We start from the raw sequence: 26,230 nt of genomic DNA, 5'->3' as shown, positions 1-26,230 counted from the left end.
TATTATAAGTCGCTTCAATTTTCCATGAGTTAGTTTCATTTTATACACACAAAAATCTTAGTTTGAAAAAAGCATGGTTGACCTAGAAATAGCATTTAAAGTATTGTGTCTAAATTTCACATTGCTAAAACTTAAAAAGAAGGCCAGAAAAGTTTTGACTTGAAAATAACATAATTGACCTTGAAATTGTATGTTTCAACTCCTTGATACTTTAGATAATTAGAAAATTAATACTGTTCATTAATTAAGCTTTTCTACTCCTAGACTTGCCCAGGAAGGACGTCTGACGAATGTGGAAGTATTAGGCTATGAAAAGAGATATGATCCTGAGAAGTATTACGTGTACGCTCTCCGAATATCTAGACAGGGTCAGGCCACCCCATTTGTTCTGTACCGAAGCTATAAACACTTTACAGAGCTGTACCAGAAGATATGTATTCATTTCCCGCTAGCCAAAGTTCACAGGTAAGCCACATCCAATAATTCAGTCTCATAAATACAGATAGGTATTTGTATTTTATTTAGTGCTTAGTAAATAATCGTACTAATCAAGGTTGCTAGTTTTCGATGTGCAATTTAAATTTTTATATTTCATAGATAAACGTTCAAGTTGATTGTCACACAAAAATAATTGAAAATTTACAAATCAAATTTATTCAACATTTAAATTACAGAACAAGTACATAATCAATTTCCAAACTATGTAACTGCAGCAAAACACTGCAGAATTACTTATGTCAAAGATCGATGAATTTTTCAACAGCCAGTATGTGTGTATAAAATTTTGAATAACGAAATAGATTTCACTGAACTGTTTTTTCTAATACAATTTAGAATACCCAGATTCAATACCAGAGTAACACAGCTTTTTTATACCATCGCTACAACAACCAAATCTCAGTAAAGAAGTCAATATCAATAAGAATTTTATTATGATAGACGTTTTCAGTAAAACTAAATATTCTTTCAAAAAACATATAAAATTTGTGATAGAGACATGACAGGAGCAATATTTGTAATGATAAGTTTTCTTGCTTTTTGTTGTTATTATTTTATATTTACTTTTTTTTTCTCTTTCTACTTTTTCGATTTTCTCTTCTTTCCCTATTTTTTCATCCTTCTTCCTTTTACTCCTGGTGAACAGTGTGTTATGATTGTTCCTATGTAAAACCTGTAATTGGTACTCTAATTTGTCGTTACTTTATTTGCATTGTTAATTTTTTTATGGCTGTATTGGTTTCAATAATTAAATAATCTTTGGTCTATTTAAACAAAAGACGGTTTGAAAATACCTTAACATAATTTTCTCTCTTTGGGATATAAAAAAAAAACATTGTAGATTATTTTATTTTGGATACATATTTCAATATTTTTTGCATTTTATTTTATTTTTGACATCATCTTAAGTTATGTATTACGTATGTATATTTGTTTTATTGTACCACAACGGACCAAGGGGCCCATTACGGTGGTGAATTACAACACAAAACACTCATCGTAATCACATGTAATTTTAGTGATCTCATCGGAAATCGAACCCATAACCCTCCGCACGTAAAGCAAACGTCTTTACTATTTAACCACGAAGGCCACCATGATCATAACTTCGTCATCAGTAAATCTTAATTTGCTGTTAATTTCTATTCCACCAACCCATTTTTTAAATATTTTATTTTCTGAGGGTTGGTTTAATAACCTGCGTTTTAAGGAATCTTATTGCAAATTTCGCACTCCATGCATAATATTTCTATCTTCATAAATCAAACTGATTTTAATCCTTGTGATAAGAATCTTAAATACACTGTTGAATGGTTATCAGATTTTCACACTAATGCATCTGATAAAAATCACACCTACAGGTATTTTTACATGTGAAAAAATGTTTAATATTCCCAAATATGTATTTTACTTATTTAGTCTACATTCGGCAAGTTATAAATTAATTGAATTTTTAAGCTGTAATAGAGTCCGCAGCACTGTAGTTTACTGATTCAAATAATATTTTTTTGTTAAAAATCAAAATCGTATGTGTGAACTAAAAATCAATACTTCAGAATTTGCCCCTTTTTTACCTTGGCATTTGCACCTAAATAAGTGACAAATGTAGTCTTTAATATTTTTAATGCTGATAACAAAGACATATTTAAAGTAATGAATGTGTAATAATTACATGCCAATATCAAATTGTTTTATCTGTATCTAAGACAACAACAATACTCTACTGATTAGTGACCTCACACACTGAACACTAATTTTACTAAACTGATATAAGTTAATATAATTGCGAAATTCCCATCAACTAATTTCGTAACATAAAAACTAAAGTGTGTTCGATGTTGTTTTATTATTATGGTAAATATTTTTATATACACTAAAGTTCAATGAAATTATTGAATATTAAAACATTAAATATTAATGTTAGGTCATAATAAATCCACAAACGTCACCTTTATTTCATGTTTGTGTCTCATTTACAATTGGTTTGTATATTCTTATAAATTCATCTTGAAAATTCTTACCTTTGAAAATCATTCATGCACATATATATTTATCTCAAGCTGAGTTTTTTCGAGACACATCATCATAATATCATATCACTAATTTGTCCCATCACTAACTAGGCTTCCGTATCACTTTCTTGTCCACTGCTGATATCAGAAGGCGGAGAATACTTTCTATTGTTATTATTAGAAATTGTTTGATTACTTTTAGAACTGTTTTGGCTGTTAACATCCCTTCCATCGACAGTACTCTGGCTGGCCATTGCTCTCAAGTTCTTAGTAGGGGCACTGAAGGTTTTGATCTCCCTGTGCATGTTCTGCCTGTGTTGGGCTACTTGGTCCCAGCTACTAGCAAATCCTTTCGGCTCACTCTCCGGTGGTTTATTTGCCGGCGTGCCTCTAATATTTCCCGTTTCATTTTTTCTGGTCTTTGCGAATACATCTTCTTCTTGATAAGGTGGAGGTGCAATAGTGGGATTCCTCGCAATGGGGTTAAGTGAAGCGCCTTGGGGTGGTACTTGCTTAGCCACTGCAGCTTGGGTTGAAGCGACTGCCGCTTCATCTATCGTAACACTAGCCACTGGTCTCGAAGGCGCCTTATTCTTAACTTTCTTTCCTTTGTCATCTTTTGTTTTGTCCTTTTTATCTTTTTTTTCTTTCTTTTCTTTTTTCTCTTTCTCTTTTTTTTCCTTTCTTGCTTTGTCTTCTTTTTCTTTTCTTTTTATCTCATCTTTATCTTTTTTAGGTTTACTTTTGTCTTTATTTTCATCCTTCGTTTTGGGTTTTTTAGTTTTTTTATCAGTGTTAGATGTACTTGAACCGGACGGTCCAGGTTCACTGGATACAAGGTTTGAACTAGATCCGGCTTGTCCGTTATTTATATTAGATACAGCGGGAGGTAATGGTGCTGTCTTCTTGGGTCTAGGAACTTTCGGCTCTGCATTTGGAGCAACCGGCGGAACAACTGCCGGTGAGCTGCCATTTGCCCCTAGAAGTAATCATTAAATAATTTTAATAATTCCTGACCAACCTAACTTTTACAAATCTCAATTTAAAAAAATATAAACAACATATTGAGTTTGTCTAATGAGTGTTATTGCATATATAAAGTAAGTAATGGAATGAATTTTTCCTACTGTATTTACTTTAATCTAGACGTGTAAGTGTATTCGACATTGATTGGGTAAATGTTATTGTCAATTTGCTAACTCATTTCTCACCTTCTCTGGTAGTTATAAAACTGTCACTCTCTGCAAATGTTCTGTAAATCGCTCTGGGGGCCACTTCTACAACTCTTTCTCTCGTGGACGTACCAAAGCTCATACTAGCACTGAACCTCTTGAATACTCCTAACACCGTACAGTAGATAGCTCCCAGGAAGGCAACCATAGCCATCCACTCAATCCCTGAACTGCCATCTAAAATATTATAATATGTATTTAATCCATTAAACATTAAATAAGTTTCATTTTATGTGTACATATTTATAAATATTATGTTTGAAAAATTACCATTAAATTATTGACATAAATTATGGATTAAAAATATTTTTTGGTATTGTCGGGTCAGTCCTAAAATAACAAATCTGCTAATATGTAATTTTGAGGTTTGAACTGATATTATAAATCTATTTAAATTACTTGTGTAACTAAACCAGCTTTAACGGTTAAATATCTTCTAGTTTTGCATTAGCCGTTTAGATGGTTTAAGAGGTGTAGGTGTGTTAATTGGAAACAATAACATATCTACTTATTTTACAGATTACTAAATCTGAGTTTTCACTATAAAAATATGAAGATTCCATCGCCTATAAGTTTCCTACATTACAGATGGTGTATTCTTTTAATATTTGCTTATTTTCTGTTAGTTTATTTTTGTTAATTAATACCAAGAAATCATAATCCTTGAAATGTAATTAAACTGTCAATGAGATGAAAATAATATTCAACACTAGAATTTCGTATTGTTATAAAATCTTGTAACTATTAATGAACAATTTTAAACCTTTAAAATTGTTCATTAATACACATTTGAACTTCCGCTTATTAGGTTTATCGAATCACATTAACCCACTTGTAATTACCTGTTGGTGATGTTCTAATAACAGCCATTTTATAATTTGTATCAACAGATTAAACACAAAACTCTATGAGCTGCCAGAATTTTTTACCATTTTGTTTATATTTAAAGCTCTTTTTCATTTTTAATTCTTAACATCTTTGTAAACTCATATACACTGAATATTGTAGTTTGCAAGCAAATATCCGTCACATATTTGCAGATAAGGTATCTATCTATTATTCATGATTAGCTTACTGCCAGATTAAGCCAGTGCTTATCATTTTTCAGAAATTTATTGATAACAATTGAATTGTAAGGTTTAACAATTCATACACTTCTTCTAATATCATTTTATGCTGTAAAAAATATGGTTTCGCTTTTCATTAAACTACTAACTGGTATTGCAAAATCCATTAAAATTTATAACCATTTGGTATCTTTTATGTTTGATTCTAGACACAAATAACAAGTGAAATCTAGTGAAATGACAATATAAACAAAATTTTATAAATTTCAGATTTTTTAAAGAAATATACACGTTCTATATTTTACTCAAATATTTTAATTTTCGGGTCCATTTTCAATGAGTTATAAATAACTCACTATTATCAAATGGGAATCAAGTTACGGTAGAGTGGGGTTCGAACCTCGGACCTCTGATCTGCGAGTCTGCTACACTAGTCACTCTACATTATTTAACTTGGAAATTCTTTATATTTTAATGAATAACATTTCTTCTTCATGGAAGTACTGATTTATGTATATAGATAATAGTAGTTTCCTGCCTATTATCCCATTATCTAAACACCTAAATATGAATACATATTTTATCTTGAACTTAGTGATTATTTCAATGATATATCTACAACCAGATACCTAGTTTCAAAAGTGATGTCATATTAGTATTTTTATCGATTTTAACACCGCCATTCCTATCATGACTGATTTTATAATTAACTGCACAATCAAATTGGAATGTTATTTATCATCTATATTCGACCATATCCAATCAAATATATTTATCCTGCTGAGTTCTGGCAATGTTCACACTGTATTAAAGTTCACATGGAATCACGATACCTGCATACCAAATTAACTTCATTATCATAATATTTGTTTCCCTCACGTATACTGCCAAAATTACCTCTTACATATAAGTCAGTGCATTTTATTAATATTGATGCTTTTGTAGATATCTCTCGATCAAACTCTATAGGTATGTAGTTGTATCAAACAAAGTCAAACTTGACCGAGGAATTTTATTGATATGTTTATCAAAATCAGAAATGTTATTATTTTGAAAATAAAATTATACTTAAGTTTACAAATTTATCTTGGATTTATCTAATTTATTTTTATATTACTGACATGTTTAAATTAATTTAATTTACTTGAGTGAAGATAGAGTTGGTATATGCATACTAATTTAAGAACACATTTTTTTTTTAATAATGCCATTTATTTTTGCTGTTTATTAGTTTTGCTGTTACTATTATTAATAAACAGAGGTATAAAGTTCAATCCCAACTCTACCCATAACTTGATTCCCATTTTTTGATAGTGAGTTGTTACAACTCATTGAAAATGGCTCCCAAAATTTAAATATCCAGGTAAATCATAAAAACGCATTTTTTTTTAAAATCATGCTTTAATATGTTAACTTAATATCAAATCAATTCCTATCCGAGGTTTAATTTTATTTTATTTGGGAAACCAACAGTTCTACATACATATTTATAGTTAACAAACAGATATAGTGTATAAACTCAGAACTAATAACAGATTTCCACAAAGTTAGTAAAGCAAATATATTACATATTAAATTAATACATATAAGTTTATACTTATAAAAATGTCATTTTCATGTACTCGTAAATATTTTTCAAAATTTTATTGATTTGCTAATTCATTCAACAGTCAACCTGATGTCCTGCTTCTAATGCAGCCGTAATATAATCTGTAAATATCATTAAATTTGTTTCTACCGAGCGACCCTTCCTGAACCCATGCTGTTAATATATTATAAATTGCTCGACTCGAGAAGAGATGATTTTATTTATTAAAATGCCTTAGCTGGCACTGAAAGTACAGCTACAGGTCTATAGTTTTCTACGGAAGGCTTGGAGCCACTCTCGTGTATAGGAGTAACTTTAGATATCTTCCAAATTTCTGGAAAGAATCCTGTATTTAATGACAAATTAAATAAAAAACAAAGGGGCCTCTTTAAAAAATCTACGCATCCTTTAAAAAATAAAGTTGATAAAAAATCTGGGCCAAGAGAATTGGTATTATTCAATCTATCTATGATTGAGCTTCGTCTTTCTAATTGATATTTGGAATAACAATAGATTGTGCACCGTTTTGCATAGTACACTGCTTAGCAGCATTAATGTCTATATACTATATACAATGAAAGCATCCGCCCCTTTCTCGAAACTGTTCATAAAGACTTGTGTCTTTCTTCAATTTCGCATATCAATATCATTTTTTTTAAAACTAATTAAGCGAAAATTTAATATTTCTTTACAATCAAACCGCGGAAATAATAAAACAAAGCAACTTTAAAAGCTTTCATTGTACCCCTCACTGCAGTATTATCAATTTGTGATCAATCAAATACACATGGTCAGCACAATCACCTTTTTCTAATTTCCCAGTATGACAGTGAAGGAATACAGTTGTTACGGACGTCAAACGGAAAGCGGCCCTTGTAGGGACCGCCCCTGCGCTATATTAAAATGTTTAGACTTAGGGATCTCGGTATGTGTTAGAAATGAGCTGCCCCTCCAATAAAGACTAGTATTTGTCACTTTCGGGGGTGGCCTTTTCCATACCGAGACATTTAGAATAGGCATTTAGTTACAAATTAGTTTTAAGTATATTTTTGAATGTGCATCGTTTCGCGCTGCGTTGCCGCCGCAAGAATGCCGTGAGAACTGGAGGGGGTAGTGCCTATATACGTGGAGGGAGGGAGACGGATGGAGCGGGCGTGCGGCCTTCTCTATCGCTCTCTCTCTCTCCGCGCGGCATACGACGGCTAGACCCACTCGGCGGGGTGAATGGTGGGGCACGTAGCGCGAACGGTATATAACGTGTACAAATGAAAATAAATGACACTTCTTCTCTGACGTTTGGCTTTTACTCATCTCTACTCGCTTCTCCCCGACCCGGCTTTCTACTCGATTCTTCTTCACTTCGCTTGACACCTTCGCTTCACCCTGGACTTGGATTTTGGACTTCTCTCCCTACGGATTCCTGACCACGGCGAACCGGCAACTTCAACCTGAAATAAGAGGCCCTTCTGAGGACATCTCCGGCCCTGACGAGTTAGACAAGATCGCCTAGCCTCCGCTGCCTTACAACCAGTGGATCGGGACGTGTGCGTTAGTGACTGCAGCGGAACCACAACACGACGCCGGTAGCGCGTTAGCTACATTGTTGGTCCTTCGAGAAATCCGGATCTGCTGTCGTCACACGAGTGATCATCTACCTGATGCCTGCTTCTCTTCGGTCTGGAAGAAACGCCGCCATGCAGGAAGGACGCGCCGAATCCGACTCCGGTTCATCGACTTTGGCCCAGACGACAACGGAATCTACCGCCCACTCAAGAGAGATGCGAGCCATGCAGCAGCGACTGATGCAGGACATGACGGCCGGGATGGTTGAGATGTTCAAGGAAATGAGATCTCAGCTCCCGCTCATGTTGGCCGCTACTACAACCCCAGAGAAGACCACGACGCCCGCCGGAGCGAGCGCCGCGGCGGCGGCGCCTACCTGTGCACACCTTGGGTCGTTGGAAACGACCCAACCCGGGCCTGCGTACTTGGAGGAAGCCGCTGAGCCACGACCGAACGTAGCAAGCCCTGCGGACCACGCTACATTGGACCCGACGACACTCGGCTCCATGGATTCGGAGACAAGACGACTCACCGGCGAGTGGGTTGACAACCAGAACAGTGCTTCATACCCCACAGTTGACAGGATGGCCGCAGCATTCGTGAGGGCACTGAAGGACGGTGATTCGACTGGAGTGACGTCGCAGCCACGAAGTGATGACCCAAGGATGACGTCATTCATCGCGAGGCAGACTGGTGCGAGAGACCTGCCGCAGTTCTCCGGGGATCCGCTAGAGTGGCGGATTTTTAAATCGCAGTTCAACCAGTCTACGGAGATGTGCGCATTATCCAATGCAGAAAACATCATACGGCTGCAGAGATCACTCACAGGACGGGCCAGACAGACTGTATCGGCCCTACTCGTGGACCCGGGCAGGGTTCCCGAGATCATGAAGATGTTGGAATCCGCGTTCGGACACCCTGAGCTCGTCGTGGAGACGGTCTTGGAACGGGTGCGGAGGATTCCGAAGCTGCCAGACAACGCGTCCGCGGAAGCCGTGACGGATTACGCCGTCGCAGTGAGGAACGTCGTCGCGACCGTCGAAGGATTCGACGGTGAACACCTTTCTTCGCCGAAGCTTCTCTGGGAAATGGTAGGGAAGCTTCCCTACACGCACCGATGGATGTGGATTACGTCGCGCATCGGGACGAAGAGAAAAGCGAAGTTAAGTGAATTAGCCGACTGGCTAAAGGACGTGACGGGCGTGATACCTAACGCCGGGTGCCTCGATATCAACACAGGCCCCGTCAGGGCTGAAAGGAATCGCGCCTCTAAAGGACACGTGCTGCTGAACGTACACAGTGAAAGTGAAAAATGCGCAAAGTGCAACGGAACACACAAGCTCGACGTGTGCCGCGAATATTCGGGGCTTGGCGTGAAAGACAAGTGGGCATTTGTGCGCGATTTAAGACTGTGTTTCCTGTGCTTGGGGAAACGCTGCCGAACGTCGAAATGTCGGGCAACAAGGTGCAACATAGACGAGTGCGGAGGAAGGCACCATCGCACACTACATACGCCGCGCGCCCAGTCGACGGATGAGAATGTGTTACACGTATCGCGGAAGGAGGGCTCGGTCGCCCTTAAAGTGTTACCTGTGACTCTCAGTGGACCGAAAGGTCGAGTAAATACATACGCGTTACTAGACGAAGGTTCAACTATCACACTCCTGGAAGAAGAGGTCGCCGACGCGATCGGAGCGCGCGGTCCACAGGCCGGTATACAAGTTACGGGTATAGCCGGAATCGCCGCGAGTGATGCGTCATCGCGACGCGTAAAAGTGATAATAAAAGGCGACGCCGGCGCTTATGAAGCGATCGCCTACACAGTTAAGACACTCAACTTGCCGACACAAAAAGTTAAAAGTTGCGACAACTCGGCGCGGGAAGTGACAGTGAGACCTAAGATGCTTATAGGCCTCGATAACGCCGAGTTAATAGTGCCGCACGGCCGGGCGGAGTTTCGAAGTGACGGCGTCATCATAAGTGATACGCCGCTTGGCCGCGTCGCGTTTGGCCGACACGTGAGTCATAACGATAATAACGCGAGTGCACCTACGGGTGAAAAATATAACGAAGATAAGTCAGTTTCTAATGGCATAGTGAAAACGGTCCTAGTGAGTGCTAAAGGACCGTCGCGTGATGACGCGCTAAGTGAATTAGTGAAATTTAACTTCAAAGTGGATTCGATCGGAATCACGACCGCGCCGCGGATATGTGCCGCAGAAAAAAGAGCGCTGGATATAATGCATAACTCCACAAAGCAGCTTCCCACAGGCCGGTGGGAAACGGGCCTGCTATGGAGTTCAGACAACGCATCGCTCCCCTACAACCGAGAAGCGGCAGAAAAACGCCTCTACTCGTTGGAAAGAAAATTAAAAAAGAACCCGGTACTTGAAGTTGCGTACCGGGCTAAAATCAGCGAGTATGAGGAAAAGGGATACGCCGTTGAGTTATCCAGGGAAGAAGAGGCACGAGAAAACCCAAGGAAATGGTTCCTGCCTCATTTTTCGGTATGCAATCCGAACAAGGTTGGGAAAATTCGGGTTGTGTTCGACGCGGCGAGCCCTCACAGAGGTGTGTGCCTCAACGACCACTTACTGACGGGACCGGACTTGCTCACGTCACTAGTGGGGAACATACAGAGGTTCCGAGAGGGTGGCGTAGCTATCGCCGCCGATATAAAGGAGATGTTTCTCCGCATAAAGATGACACCCGATGACACGATGTCACAATTGTTTTTGTGGCGTCGAAAACCGAACGAAGCAGTGAGGACCTTCGCTTTCACATCCATGATGTTCGGAGCCAGGTGTTCTCCGAGCAGCGCCCAGTACGTAAGAGACCGCGTGGCCGCGGCGAATGCTGAATCATTCCCGGAAGCAGCGCGGGCTGTACACGAGAAAATGTACATGGACGATTATTTGGACGCCGTGGATTCGACTGCGGAGGCTGCAAAATTGGTGAAAGACGTCACGGCCCTCCTGCTGACGGGGGGCTTTGAAATGACGGGATGGGCATCAAACAACGCCAAGGCATTGTGCTCGGTCCGCGACGAGGATCGAGCCAAGACGGCTATCATCATTGGCGAGGCCGCCACTACGGAAAGAGTACTAGGCGTGCGGTGGGACCCGCACGCAGACTATCTAGTATTCAAGTATAACCAAGAGGGCGGTGACGAACCTGAATGGCCTACAAAGAGGCAGATGTTGGGAGCCGCCATGAGGGTCTTCGATCCAATGGGATTTATTGGATGCATAACAGTGAGGGCTAAAATACTGTTACAAGCCGTGTGGCGATCGAACATACAATGGGACGAGGCTTTAAAACTAGAACACGTGCAGAGATGGCGCGAATGGCGGCAGTTACTAGCCGAAAGTAACTGCGCAATACCGAGGTGTTGTATCAACAGGAAGGCGGAGGAAATAACAATGCACGTCTTCAGCGATGCCTCGGAACAAGCCTGCTGTGCGGTGGCATATTTTGTGCACAGGGCGGGCACTAGCTTTATTATGAGCAAATGTAAAGTAGCGCCGCTAAAGCCTTTATCGATACCGCGTCTAGAACTTCAGGCGGCGCTACTCGCCGCGCGGTTAGCGGCGAGTATAAAGAGGGAAAGCCGCATGAAAATTAAAAGAACTATATTCTGGACGGACTCGAGCACGGTTCTATCCTGGATACGCACAGACCCGTTGAAGTATTCAACGTTCGTAGCGAACCGACTCGGGGAGATCGATGAAATCGCCGGAATAAACGGTTGGCGCTGGGTACCGACAAAACAAAACCCGGCGGACATCGGAACGCGAGATACACAGCCACTCGATCTGTCTTCGAACGGCATGTGGTTCCGGGGCCCAGATTTCCTCTCCCGGCCGGAGAGTGAATGGCCTCAGGAAAAAGGGACAATCTCGCCTCCTGAAGACGCGCTGGAGATAAGACCACCGCGTCACTTTGTGGGCCATTGCCACACGACGACAGGACTCCCGGACGTATCCCGCTTTTCATCGTGGGTACGACTTATACGGACGACGGCCTGGGTTATGAGGTTCGTCGGACGTTGCCGCCGTCCCAGACAACGTGACGAGCCCGAGAAGCCGGGAGGTGACTTCGAACTCCGGGCCGAAGAATTGAATAAAGCCGAAGAAATATGGGTGCGCCTGTCACAGAGGCGTGCCTTCGGCAAAGAAATAGAATGCCTACAACGGGGAGAGGCCCTACCGCCCGGAGGACGGCTACGCCCTGTCACGCCGTTTATTGATGGAAGCGGCATACTGCGTATGGGAACCAGACTACAAAGGATAGATGACCAGAACGTGAATGCCCCGCCAATACTGGACGGTGGGGATGAATATTGCAGACTGATGATAAGTTACCAGCACGCAGCATCAGGACATCCAGGGACGGAGCGCACGATAAGCGATATCAGGTCGGGCTACTTTGTCGTGCGCCTCCGTACGACGCTGCGAGGGATCATCAGGAGCTGCCGGGCGTGCCGCATGCTGAGATGCATTCCGAAGCCGCCACTGATGGGACAGCTGCCGGCGGCCAGGCTGGCTAGCGGGGAGCGGCCGTTCACTCACTGCGGCCTCGATTTCTTCGGACCGATGACCGTGACACTGGGACGGCGCACTGAGAAAAGGTACGGTGCGCTCTTCACGTGCATGACAACGCGGGCGGTGCATATGGAGTTGGCATACTCCCTATCCGCGGACTCGGCTATAATGGCTCTAAGAAGGATGGCCGCTAGGCGTGGTCACCCCGCGGTATTGTACACAGATAACGGTACAAATTTCCACGGGGCCGATCGCGAGATGAACGCGGCCATAAAGGAGCTAAGCCGAGATGAGAAAATGCTCGGTGAACTAAGCGCCAGAAGGGTGGAGTGGAAGTTCATTCCCGCCTCCTCACCACACATGGGAGGCGCCTGGGAGCGCCTAGTAAGATCAGTGAAGGTAGCGCTAAGCGCTACTATAAAAGCGCGTTCCCCACGGGAAGAGACACTGATAACGGCGCTAGCTGAGGCGGAATACAGCGTCAACAGCCGCCCGCTAACACATGTGTCTGTGGACCCGAAAGATGAGGAGCCGTTGACTCCTAACCACTTCTTGCTGGGATCAGCTGGCGGTTTACAGCCTTTGGTCCATTATAGTAAGGCGGAGGAGGCCACTTGCCTTAGGAAACAGTGGCGAGTGGCCCAACAGATGGCGGACATCTTCTGGCGACGGTGGGTGCGAGAATATCTGCCCACGCTGGCGCAGAGACCGAAATGGAGGGACCCGGCAACGCCCATACAAGAGGGAGACCTGGTATTAATAGCGGACCCAAAGCTGCCACGCAACACATGGCCCCGAGGACGAGTCACGAGGGCCAGCCCGGCAGCCGATGGACAAGTCCGCGTGGTGCAGGTCAAGACGGCGACCGGGACCTACACGAGACCAGCAGTCAAGGTGGCGGTCTTCGCCGAAGGGGGCCACTAGCAGCCGAAGGACGTCCGGATGCTTCAGCGCAGCGGAGACTGCACCGGGGGAGTGTTACGGACGTCAAACGGAAAGCGGCCCTTGTAGGGACCGCCCCTGCGCTATATTAAAATGTTTAGACTTAGGGATCTCGGTATGTGTTAGAAATGAGCTGCCCCTCCAATAAAGACTAGTATTTGTCACTTTCGGGGGTGGCCTTTTCCATACCGAGACATTTAGAATAGGCATTTAGTTACAAATTAGTTTTAAGTATATTTTTGAATGTGCATCGTTTCGCGCTGCGTTGCCGCCGCAAGAATGCCGTGAGAACTGGAGGGGGGTAGTGCCTATATACGTGGAGGGAGGGAGACGGATGGAGCGGGCGTGCGGCCTTCTCTATCGCTCTCTCTCTCTCCGCGCGGCATACGACGGCTAGACCCGCTCGGCGGGGTGAATGGTGGGGCACGTAGCGCGAACGGTATATAACGTGTACAAATGAAAATAAATGACACTTCTTCTCTGACGTTTGGCTTTTACTCATCTCTACTCGCTTCTCCCCGACCCGGCTTTCTACTCGATTCTTCTTCACTTCGCTTGACACCTTCGCTTCACCCTGGACTTGGATTTTGGACTTCTCTCCCTACGGATTCCTGACCACGGCGAACCGGCAACTTCAACCTGAAATAAGAGGCCCTTCTGAGGACATCTCCGGCCCTGACGAGTTAGACAAGATCGCCTAGCCTCCGCTGCCTTACAACCAGTGGATCGGGACGTGTGCGTTAGTGACTGCAGCGGAACCACAACACGACGCCGGTAGCGCGTTAGCTACAACAGTGTTAGTTCCAAATTGAGACCCCGGCCACACACTCCAGATCCCGCCTCAGAAAGGAAGAAGAACGTAGTAATACAAAGAAATCAAACGACACAAAACCCAAATACATATAGGAAACATTAGAATAATTTGCCCTATACAACATGCACTCAAGCAACAGAAGAAAAACAATACGTATCTATACCCAATCACAGAGGAACATCAAATTATCAAGACACTAGATCACTAACACAGATCCTAACATGATCCCTATCGAACACAAGCGAAATAACTTTTCGTCATAATACTGAATTTCTCGCAAAAACCATTATCCTAATACCAACAGTAGGAACAATCCTATGCAAATACCCTAATCGTCCTAACAATCTCTCAGACCTTAGAGCAGACGAAACGGGTCCTAGAGCATGGTCGGCGCGTGGTTCTCTTGAGTTAGTCTACTATTTAGATTTGTAATTTACCACTTCCCTTCTATGGGACAAGAACAACACAGACGGACAATATACTATATACAGTTTTGAAGTGACCTGCAAACGTTGCCTCACATGTCTGGAAAACTACATTATAGACCAACTAATGAATTAACTGACCCACCACTGGCCAAACATAATACACGTATCTTTGCTACCGATATGAAGAAGAATGTCGATCCATGTATCAATTTTGTTCCAGCCTCCCTGTTGGTCTTGGAATGGGCCGTTCCAACACGAAGCAAGCGGCAGAGAGGCGCTTCAGTGATGTGCAATCCTTCCTTCGCTCCCTCTTTAGTCTGGCTGATGAGATTGCTCATCATGACCTGGTGTATACTTTCTTCCACCCGATGTTGAGGGATCAACAAGATGTTGGACCGCAAAGGGTTAAGCACAAAAGTAAGCTGTTTATTTAATTTATCATAGACAATATCGCACAAATTAATTGTTTAACTAACACCCATATAATCACTTCTGCGATAATTAATAAGTTCATGCTATTGTAGCAGCTAAGAGTTTCATATTGTAATGTTTTGATTTACTACACATATGCAAATCAATCTGCAATTTAGTGACTGTTGTGACCCCTTGAACCATGTTTTTTAAAATAAAATTCTACGCTTTTTTTTTCTCAACCATATTTCTGTGAATATCTCGACACATCCTACGTACAACTGTGTAACTGCCTCATACGCGGTTATACGACTGTTACATTTTTGAAATCTACACCTTAGAAACTTTAATATCAAATATTAAAAAAATATAAAAAATAGTTGGAATTTTTTTTTTTAAAATGTATAAATGTTTAACTGCGTATATCTAAAACAAAATCCGTAGAATAACTAAGTAAGTGCCAGCTACAGACTATTACGTGGGGGTAATGCGGAGCGGCGCGGGCGACGGAGATCTGCCTGTCGCTCAGTTCTACCTCGGACAGCTAGAGAATGCAAACAGGCTCCGTCAAAAATTTTAAAACACGGGTATACTTATCAAAATAATTAAAATGATCTAATATTAATTTTGTGACAGCGATACATAAACAAATATAAGACCAAAATAATTAACCAAAATTAAACCAGCCAATGACAGGTCATAAGCCCTGTAAATGCCTAGACTTCCATATAGCCTTATTTAAGGTATTCTCCATCCCTGTTGTAATTTGTTAATATTAATGACTCCCGAGGGGGTGAAATCCAGTCTTTTGTCTGCAAACATTTGGACAAATTAAAAATATTGTAAATATAAGACCGTATTTAATTAGGATTTTTTGGTAAAAGCTGTGTAAGTGAACATTTCGGGGGAAGATATCAAATGAAATACAGAGTTAAACTATGTAACTAGGCAGACACTCGTGAAACATTTCAATGAATCCAATTGAATAAGCCTGTATCAGAGACTTACAGTATTGATGACAGGTTACGTAGCTAAGTATAAGTGTGTATGTGTGATAAAACAAAAACTAGCGATCTTAGAAAGAACATTTATTCTTTATCTTATTAAATAACTCAATTAAGAGTGTTATGCCAAATTTCACAGCTTTACTAAGTAAGAACAGCGAAATATCACGAGTTGATTTTTAAAAAATCTTTAAAACGCTCTCCTGTAAAATTTACATTTTTCAGTTACATAGTTGTACGTAGGATGTGTCGATCTGTCATGTATTTGTTGTATATTTTGTTTACTTTATTTTTAAAACTTGTTTTACTGTTGTTATCCCCAAAAAAAAACATATTTTTAAAAACACAAATACCTACTTTTAAGTTCATTTTTTTTGCAAAACTTTTATAATCTATGAGTTGAAATTTTTTCAAATATATTTTTTTCATTTCGGTAATTAATTGTTCCTCAAAATTTAAAGTGTGTAAGACTTAAGTATCCTTTATAATTTAAAAAAATTCAATCGAAATACATAATATCATTGACAGAAATGTGCTATGAATGGCAAATTACATTAATCAAAATTGTGAATCTTTATTCAGGGGTGTAATAATTTTTCAAACCTATAATAATAAAATAATTATATAAAGAACAGACTTGCTACAATGACAGATTTAGTGACATCGACATATTACACTGTAATTACTAGAGTTTTATAAGATCTGTAAAAGACATTTTTAATTTATCTCTTGCTTAACTTTTATAGACATCTAATACCTGTATCTAATGAATTATTGTTGGTTGTGATTTTTTTAGTAACAAATATAAATGTTCATGGAAGCAAAGAAAGGGGGAGGAAGATCGAGTTGGAACTATACCATGTCTTCTCCCTTTTATGTACTTTTTTTTTTTTTAATAAACCTGTTTTGTATTTTTTTCCCCTTTTCTTCTGAATTCATAATAAATTAATGTGAAAACTGTCATTTGTCTTACTTTTCAAAATTGTTTTCTTGTACCTTGATTTTGTTAAAAAGACTGTATGATTTCCATAATACATGAATAAATAATTAGGTAATAGAATATTAATTAACAAATCTCAATGGTATTTTATGACTTATTTTTTTAATGATTCATGTTATTAACTACTTTAGATATATAATTAAAAAAATGGCTTCACCAAGCTCTAATTTATTTATTTTTATTTACAGTATATCAAATTGATGTTATTAATTTTGCCAAGTTGTAATTTTGTTTTGTATAATATTAAATTAATATTTTTTAGATGAACAGCAGCAGAATATTGGTAACAGTGAAGTAGGAGCACTGAAGATATCTATCCAATATTCCGCTGGAGTACTTTCTGTGCTTATCCTTCATGCGCAAGCTCTTCCCATGACTCCACAAGGAGTTCCTCCATCTCCTTATGTTAAGGTAACACTAAACTTCTTAAAAATACATGCTAGTTTACATCAGTTACTTGTTAATCAAATTAACCTTTTAGACATGTGTCAAAATAAATTAAGTAACTGCAATCTATTTTTAAAATGTCTAGTGGCATATTTTTATCCGTTACAGCACATGTACAAACAACATTTTTTACAATTCTAGGTTTATTTGGTGCCAGACCCTTCAAAAGAAACTAAACGAAAAACCAGAGTTTTAAAGAAAAATTGCCACCCATCGTTCATGGAAATGGTATGTATTATTCTTGATACTTGGCTCGAATCAAGTTAAAATCCAATTTATGTATTGAAATTTTGCGTAATATCTATAACTTCCATATGATAAAATATTGAAACACATTTTAGAAATTTTATAAGATACTGTTTAAAATTATTGAAAATTGTTACTAAAATCTTCGAATGAAAATACTGTTGAAGATCAAAATATGTTTTTTATAAATTAAATTTTTGCCTATCTAAAATATTCTAATGTTTTTATCCGTCAACATTTTTATGAATCATTTTGTTTTGACAAATTTAGTTAGAGTATCGTCTTCCCCTGGAGGTGATACGAGGTCGTGACCTGCAAGCGACCGTTTGGCACCACGACCCTCTACAGGAGAACCAGTTCCTCGGTGGAGTCCAACTACCGCTGCATGCGATGCACCTGACTGCTGAAACCACACAGTGGTACCCCCTGCAATATATACCGCGGTGATACTTCCCCTATCTCCTTTACTAGCTCCACACTTGAATAGAAAACTCATAACATCCATTGCGCCAAGTGTCAGCATGTTCAAAAAAATAAAAACCGTTGTATTTCCTAAATGTACATGCTTTTTTAACACAACCTATCTGTAACTATCTTATTGTGGCAATGTTATGTTCAGCGTCAGATCTAACAGGATCTCTCTACCTGTCACTTACTGAAAAGGGACGTAGCCAAGTGTCTGGTTCTATGTGCCAACTGAACCTATGGTAGATCCAGCTCTGATAAAAAAAATCCTGCTATCATATTTTATTTGATTCCTTTTTTAAAATTTGCTTCATGTGTCTTCAATGTTTCTTAATTGAAGAATTAAATATGTAAGTATACTGTATACATATTATTGGCAAATTTGCTTCATGGGCTTTAAAATCAATAAGGAAGTTCAGTGCTACAGGAAATTGAATATAAAAATGGTTTTCTTTCATTCAACAAAAATTTGAGCATTTAATTCTCTACCAAAGTTTCTCGAAAATGTAAGAAAAAATGAATCCACCAATCAATTACGACGTTACGTGTTGTGATAGATTTCCGGTTTCCGGGTTGCCATTTTTTTCAAAATTTTGTGTATTTTGACACTACGAGGCTCTACTTTCTTCAAGTTTGGTAGTTTATTAACAAATAAAAAAATATAAAAAAACCACTGAACTTCCTCATAAATAAGTACATATTATATTTAAATAATAATTGAAATGTTGCCAAAATTTTTTAAATATTTATTTTGTATAATCAACGACATCTATAAATCTTATGACAAAATATTTGACTTTCTTTGTAATCATTGTGTTTTATGAAATAACACGCTGTGTCTATTATTAAAAATTCATCAATTTAAAAATAGAATTTGAATCATATCACAAAATACATTGACTTGTATTTATTTCCTTACCACTGTTGGTATACGTTAATAAATCTTTTTTTATTGATTTGACGTGTGCAACACGTATTTTATAACCTTGTCAATTCGATTGATCATTAATACATATTAATCATTGTCTAAATTAATTGCAATCAATGAATTATAATGAGAGATACAATAACTAGATGATAGTTTTGCTACGAAAGCTGTATGTTATGTATGCATACGCTATTTTTATTAATTATGCATTGTAAATTGGATGTCTTTTTGGACGCTAATCTTTAATCTTATACATACATATTACCAATGCGACCTGTATCAAGATTGCTGTTGAAAACATTTTGTCTTTAAACTGCAAACGAACACACTATAATTCAGTATGTATTTACACATACATATTATTGTGAGAATGTGATATGGTGAATAGAATTCACTAAACTGTTAACTATTGATGATTTTAATCATATCGCTTGTAATTTCACCTTTTATACGCAAATAGCACAATAATCTTAACGTACACAAATTTTTAAACTTAGTGTAGCATTCATACTTTTCTATTTTTAATAATCGCATTAGGCGTCTACTAATCACTTACGTAAGGTTATTCATAAATTTGGCCAGCAAAAATTATGTTATTTAAGAGTTTATTTATTTTTATCAATTGGTTATGAGGTATTTTGATCAAATTGTGTAATAAAACACTCTCTGTTTATTAAATACAGTAAAACCTCCTTTTTACGTTTTTCAAGGGAGCAAGAAAAAATAGTGTTAAACCGAGGAAAACGCTAAAGAGAGGAAATGAAAAATGTATGGAAAAAATAGGAATTACATTAAAATAAAATTGATTTGCTACACTAGTGTAAATATAATTCCAGAAAAATTGTAAAAACGATGATAAGTGGAAATTGAAAAAAAAAAAACTTTTTTTTTTTGTCAATTTCCACCAATTTTTTCATTATGTAATCTGATTTTTTATTTGATTTAAAAACAGCCTGTTACAATTTCTTTATGTGTAAATAAAAAAAACGAAAATAGAATTTTGAATTAGCATAAAATAACATACATTTTTTTTTCCCTAAATGTTGGGAAATTTTATTTATATGGTATCACTTTTTTTCTATGGCATCACTAAAAACAACTGTCATATAGATCGCGGAAAAATTGTTTCACTTTTATGACAATAATTTATCCTTTATTAGTTGTTCACCTGTTTTTATTCTTCATTCGCGTGGAACACGCGGTGGCGCGCGGGCCGCGGCATCATTATTACGACGTAATTTTGGCTTTTTTGACGCATCAAATGAATTCCGAAAATTTTTAAGCGTAAACCCGGGGCGATGAAAAATATAAAAAACGTTAATTGGGGGGAATATTTGTATGAGAATTATGAATAAAAATGGGTCCTGAAGATTTCAGTATAAAAAGCGGGAAAACGTAAATTCGTGGAACGTAAAAACTAGGTTTTACTGTAGTTCAAAACACTAATCGTTTTTTAAAAATATTCTATGAAGCAGTGTTTGTAATCCACTAGTTTTTCACAATAATGCTTATAACTTATCCGTTTTACACCCAGTAAATTTTTTTGAAGGTTTTACTGTTTTTACTGCTACAATGAAGATGAAGAACATTTTAGAGAAGGTAATACAGAAGTCTAGGCATCTACAGGGCTTATGACCTGTCAATGGCTGGTTTAAGTGGCCACTTTACACACTGTGTAACATTCACCATTCTGCCCATATTTGAACATCTATATTCCTTCAATTCTTTCATCTGTTTATGTTTGTGAAGTTAAAGAGCTGAAACAGGAGAACTTAGAGAAGGTAATACAGAAGTCTAGGCATATACAGGGCTTATGACCTGTCGTTTATATTGACAGCTCCCCGGAGAGTTGAGTCCAGTTCTTGTCTACGAAAATTTGAACAAACTCAAAATATTGTTTTACTGTAAACATTTTAATTGTTTTTTCTAAGATATTTTTTACTTATCACATTCCTCGATATTTACTCTACAAATTGTACCTCGTTTAAAATATCATACTTAGCTTTATTTTATACAAATATTGTTAAATCAAAAGTGTTGCATATGCACGTTTTTTGTAAATGAAAAAAAAAAATACAATTTGGGAATGCAATATAAAATTTAGATATGTTTTTTTTTATAATCTGGTTATATAAATATTTTTTGTGTATACTTAATCATGATGCACTTTTTTTATAAGTTTTATTCTTATGTCTGATTATTAAATTGTATGTAATAGAGATTCAAGCGAAATAGTTTTATTTACATATTTCATCTTCTCGTGCAATTTTTTACGTGCTAAATAATTTTACCGTGTCGGCAATAAGCATTAGTGGGAGTTAATCTTATTTTATTTACTTTTAGAATGATATTTTTTGTATAGTTTTTACTTCTTTATTGATTTAAAATACACATTGGTTGTCATAGGACACTAGTAGATTTTAATTTCATAAATAAGTTTGACCAAAGCAAAAATAATTTATTTGAAAAAGACGTGTAACATGTACAAATAAATTTGTACTATGTTATTGTAAAGTTAACATTTATCGTCAAAAATCAGTCAATGAAGCCATTTTGTAATACCAAATTGATAAATGTCATCTTTTATTTCTTTTTAGTCAAACTGTAATGAATTATTTTTAATTAATTGTTATTTCAGCTGATGTCAGAATTAAGAAGTATGTTTGTAGGTGAGTTTTACATTATTTTGTTAGATTCGCAATATAATGAGATTAATGTTATAATTTTTATAAATTAGTTATGTATTTCAAAGCTGTAGATTATGTATTTGTAAAATAAAGCTTTTAATCCTAGTACTGGTGTTATTTCATTACTTTGTTTTTTTTTATCAAATACCTCGATTTATTAATTTTATGCTCATAATTATATAGCATTAGTTAATTCTACTAACTCAAGGAAATTATGGAATGAGGACATTCAGTGTTTTTTTTTTTTTTGATAATAGACTATTAAACTAAGCTTAAAATTATTTTTTTATGTTTGTATATCGTATTATCAGCGCTGTGATTTTTTTATGTTTTGTATTTCTAAAATAACTCCGTGTGTAACGTCAGAGGTTCTCTTCTGCCTATTCTCGATCAGTTCTGCTCATTGGTCCATTGACGGCAAGCAAACCGGAAATATTCCATAACTCTCTTATCATTGGTTGATTCATGTGATCTAGTGACGTCGTTCAAAGTAGTTTGTTTGTTTAAAAATAAATAAAAAAACAGCTTTTTTGTACATTTTCAGTAAGCTTTGTCATACAATTGAATGCTCCAAGTTTTACCACGCGCAAGAAAACATTTACTGTATCAAATTTCCGGTAGAGCTGAAGTTCCTCATTAGAAAATATAATATCAACATTAACATCTCCCACACGTAATAAAATGTCTGATTCTATTGCGAGAATTCAAAACAAATATTTTCCTATTATAATAAAGTCCAAGATGATGAAAGGCAAAAAGTGTGGTGAAGGGGAGAAATGCCACCAGCAGTACGATTCTGAGAATTCTCGCGGGGGTAGGAGAAGCGTTGCTAGCAGGTAATTAGTACCTATGTGAATTACGTGCCAACAACGCATTCTCTCTCCCACTCTGAGAGAGTCCTCGTTAGAGCGTTCAGAATACAAGCTCAGGCTTATAAAAAAATTGAACAATATAAAAAAAAATATTACGTTATTTGCAATTTGTATTTATTAGTTGTTTGTCTTATCAAGGTGGCATTTTCCACTGCCTAATGATGGTTAATCTTTCAAAATCGAAAAGATTAAAAGCTGTTTTGGAGTAGGCATTATTTTTTTTTATTTCCTAATTCAAAGGAGGAAGGAGCCTTTTTTACCTTTTTCTGAATCGTGTTCAGTCTGTTCACAAAAAATAATTTAAGTACTATTCATTTAGAAACACATTTTATTAATTTGGAAATATTTTAATCATCCTGGCAAGACTTGATACAATGCCACCTATGTTTTCGCGCCAATTTTAAAAATGTTATCTCACATTTTTCTAACGAAAACTTATTAATTAAGTTAGTTTGTTTTCCACAACTATCGTCTTATCTGCAATGTTTTGATATAATAATAGACTAAATCGTGGGTAGCTTATACTGACAACGAATGAGCGGGTTCTTCGCCATTAGAAAAAATGATAAAAACGATAATACCGATATTATTTTTATTGAATGAGAGTGTGAAAGTAAGTCGAGGTAAGCAACAGGCATTCTACTTCGCTATTATTGTCTGGCAGGTGCCGATATTGGCAAATTCAACCGTGGCGAGTGAATTATTTAATACAGTTTATTCATTTCCAGCGTTTAGTAATCTGTGCACGCTTTTGCGGGTGTGTTGTGCTTTGTGTCTTGTAATAAAATAAATACCTAAACAGTTAATTTCGAAGTAAGGACATTTCTTTTTTTATACGGCGATGGCGCCTGGACAATTCTGGCCAAAGACCAACTTGTTTGCAATACTAATCACTATTTTATTCATAATATTTGCTACAAATTGTCGGCTTTATTAGCCGTTACACAAAACGAATTACCAAATATATAAACATTATAAAATATCGTTTGTTAATAATATGGAGTTGTATTGATTTTTTTAATGTCTTATAGTTTCGGTATATAAATTCAGTGGGTTTAAAAACTTAATTTGTCAGCCATAATTATTTAACATGGGTTTAAAATATATTTTTTTGGAAAGTTTTTTTTAATTGTTTCTTGATAAAAAATAATTAATGTTTGACTCAAATCAAATATTTTAAAAAAATGCTATAATAAAAAAAACCTACACCTTTACTTTCCTCGTGCAAAAACGTCTCATTAGACGCATTGTTGCCATGAATTCCAAATATCTAATTCTCGTAATTGCCGACAAGAAAAAAAAAATGTATATTCCTACAATCAAATTCTCATTCTTTATTATAATCAATGTGTAAAATGGAATATAGTTTTTTTAATTGTGAGAAAAAGAATTAATGGTTTGAAACAAAAGATGATATTTTAATGAAAGTTAAGTCTTAAAATATTATTTGCTTTTAAAATTTTGTTTGCCTCTGTGTATATGAAAAAAATATCTATACAATATCAAAACTATAATAATTTACTCTTGGCGTAATCAAATTTCTTCGGGGAAAATGATTATACAATTTATCTGTTCGCGAAATAGAACAGGTAATTCCGAAAAAGAAAATTGTGTGGGGATTAAAATAAAATTAAAAACATTTCAGTATAACCCAACATGGAGTTACTTCATATATGCTGCGTGTACTTGTAAAATATTATACTTATTACTTATGTAATGGTTGTAAAAACGTGTTATTTATATTTATGTCGTCAATAAAATATCTCGTTCCAATTTATTGTGCGATATCGCCAATTTTCGGCAGTAAACAATAATATTATGGCTCGTCTTTTTATTTACAAATGGATGTAGTGTAATTTAATGATGAGTTCTGTGTTGAAATAATCTACTCCATAAAATCACTTATCAATCAAGCTTTTTAGTGCTACACCAGCAATGAATACTATCTCTCTTTTATGATGGAATATATTGATTGTTAGATTAAAAACAGGAATTTGGTTAAATTATCTTTACGCGGTCAATCTACGAATCGAACCCTTTAAGGTGATTTTGAACGGAAAAAATGTTAAGATACCAATATCTCGTATTGTTACATATTATATCAACTCCAAACTTCTCAAAAAAATAATTACTAACCCCTTTGTTCAAGATATAAGTACTAGCTTCTTACGTGGATTTCGGGGACGATTTTGAATGTGTTTTTCCCTCTTGGGATATTTGGTGCTAAAAAACATCGCTTTTTATTGTGACCTCCTAGCCTAACTCGTTTACATTAAAATTATATAAGATTAAGGTTAGGATCCATATGGTACCGTGGTAGCGTCGAGGGCTTCAACGGAGATCCGAGGTTCACTCCCCACTATACTACAACCTGTTATGTGCCGTAAGAAGTAAGAAGCACTTTGAAACGAGCACCGTATTTTTCGGACCGTAAGACGCACTTTTTTACTCTGAAAATTCAACCAAGAATTGGGATGCGTCTTACGGTCCGATGCGTCTTACACAATACCACGGTTATTTTACGGCTAATCGAAAATGGTGCGCCAAAATTAAAATATATCAGCAAATCGATTCTTCGGAAATATTTATTTCGGAAATATAATAACTGTTTTTTTTTTTTTAAGTTTAATAATTTTTTTTATTTTGACAATTGACAATTTATAAAAAAATAAACAATTTATTTATTTTTTATTTTATTTGTTATTTACATACAATATTACATTTTAGTTATTTTAAAACATTTAAAAAAATATTTTTTTTTACAGGACTCACCAAGCCAATGAATATGGCTTGTCGGTAAAGATCCTTTACAATTAATCATATGATAGTCCTACATGGTTTTATAATAATAATTACTACTAACTTAGATATAGGGAGCGAAAAAAAGTACATGTAATTTATGCTTTCCAAAAAATATTTAGAAGATGTAAAAAAAAAGCAAAAAATAAGTGAATGATAACGCAATTTTAAGATAAAAAATAAATAAATACAGAACCGGAGTACCAAAATTTTAAACTTTAATAAAGGCACAAAGCATTTTATTAAAAACATTATTTATTAACATATCCATATCTATATATATATCTATATGTAAGTCTATATCTATATATCATCCTCATCCATATTCATACATATTTATACCCGTACATGCACACATACATATATACTTGTACTTATTGTTTTGAAATAAGGAAGTGATATGTATCAGTACAAAATGTTCATACAATCGTGTTGTGATTCTGGGTTGTGTTGTGAACTCAGAAATCAATGGTCCAAATCCCACTCTATCCCAACTGGATACACATGTTCCCAGCACGAGTTATGTACGAATTATAGGAAAAGGACTTAAAATTGAAATATTTTAATAAATAATTAGAACTCGAAAATTTATTTGTTTTTCAATATTAGCTATTAAGTAGGTAGGTAGAAAATATTGCGGGCATGGATATAAAACGCTTTTATAAAAAAATGTACAAAAGAAA

General features: G+C 36.8%; 2 protein-coding genes across 2 annotated transcripts in view; one reads left to right on the top strand and one right to left on the bottom strand.

Annotated features, from left to right (window-relative positions):
• Positions 1–18,729, top strand: part of LOC148274787 (phosphatidylinositol 4-phosphate 3-kinase C2 domain-containing subunit alpha-like) — a 49,480-nt gene extending 30,751 nt beyond the window's left edge. Inside the window, exons 28-32 of the mRNA XM_088236606.1 lie at positions 265–465; positions 14,909–15,105; positions 17,366–17,514; positions 17,692–17,778; positions 18,067–18,729. Of these exons, the coding sequence (XP_088092732.1) occupies positions 265–465; positions 14,909–15,105; positions 17,366–17,514; positions 17,692–17,778; positions 18,067–18,243 (811 nt within the window). The 3' untranslated portion in view covers positions 18,244–18,729. The remainder of the gene's footprint in view (positions 1–264; positions 466–14,908; positions 15,106–17,365; positions 17,515–17,691; positions 17,779–18,066) is intronic.
• Positions 2,331–4,728, bottom strand: LOC148274788 (uncharacterized). The gene is made up of 3 exons (XM_088236607.1): positions 4,585–4,728; positions 3,722–3,919; positions 2,331–3,489 (listed from the first exon to the last, which is right to left on the bottom strand). The coding sequence occupies exons 1-3, from the start codon at positions 4,610–4,612 to the stop codon at positions 2,618–2,620; spliced, it is 1,098 nt and encodes a 365-aa protein (XP_088092733.1). The 5' UTR covers positions 4,613–4,728; the 3' UTR covers positions 2,331–2,617.
• Positions 18,730–26,230: the final 7,501 nt, after the last annotated feature.

Source organism: Micrasema longulum, unplaced genomic scaffold (assembly GCF_059751315.1).
Source record: "Micrasema longulum isolate JH-2025_06_02 unplaced genomic scaffold, ASM5975131v1 h1tg001582l, whole genome shotgun sequence".
Classification (NCBI taxonomy): domain Eukaryota; kingdom Metazoa; phylum Arthropoda; class Insecta; order Trichoptera; family Brachycentridae; genus Micrasema; species Micrasema longulum.
The sequence above is the reverse complement of the archived record's forward strand: the minus strand, read 5'-3'. Positions and strand labels throughout refer to the sequence as shown.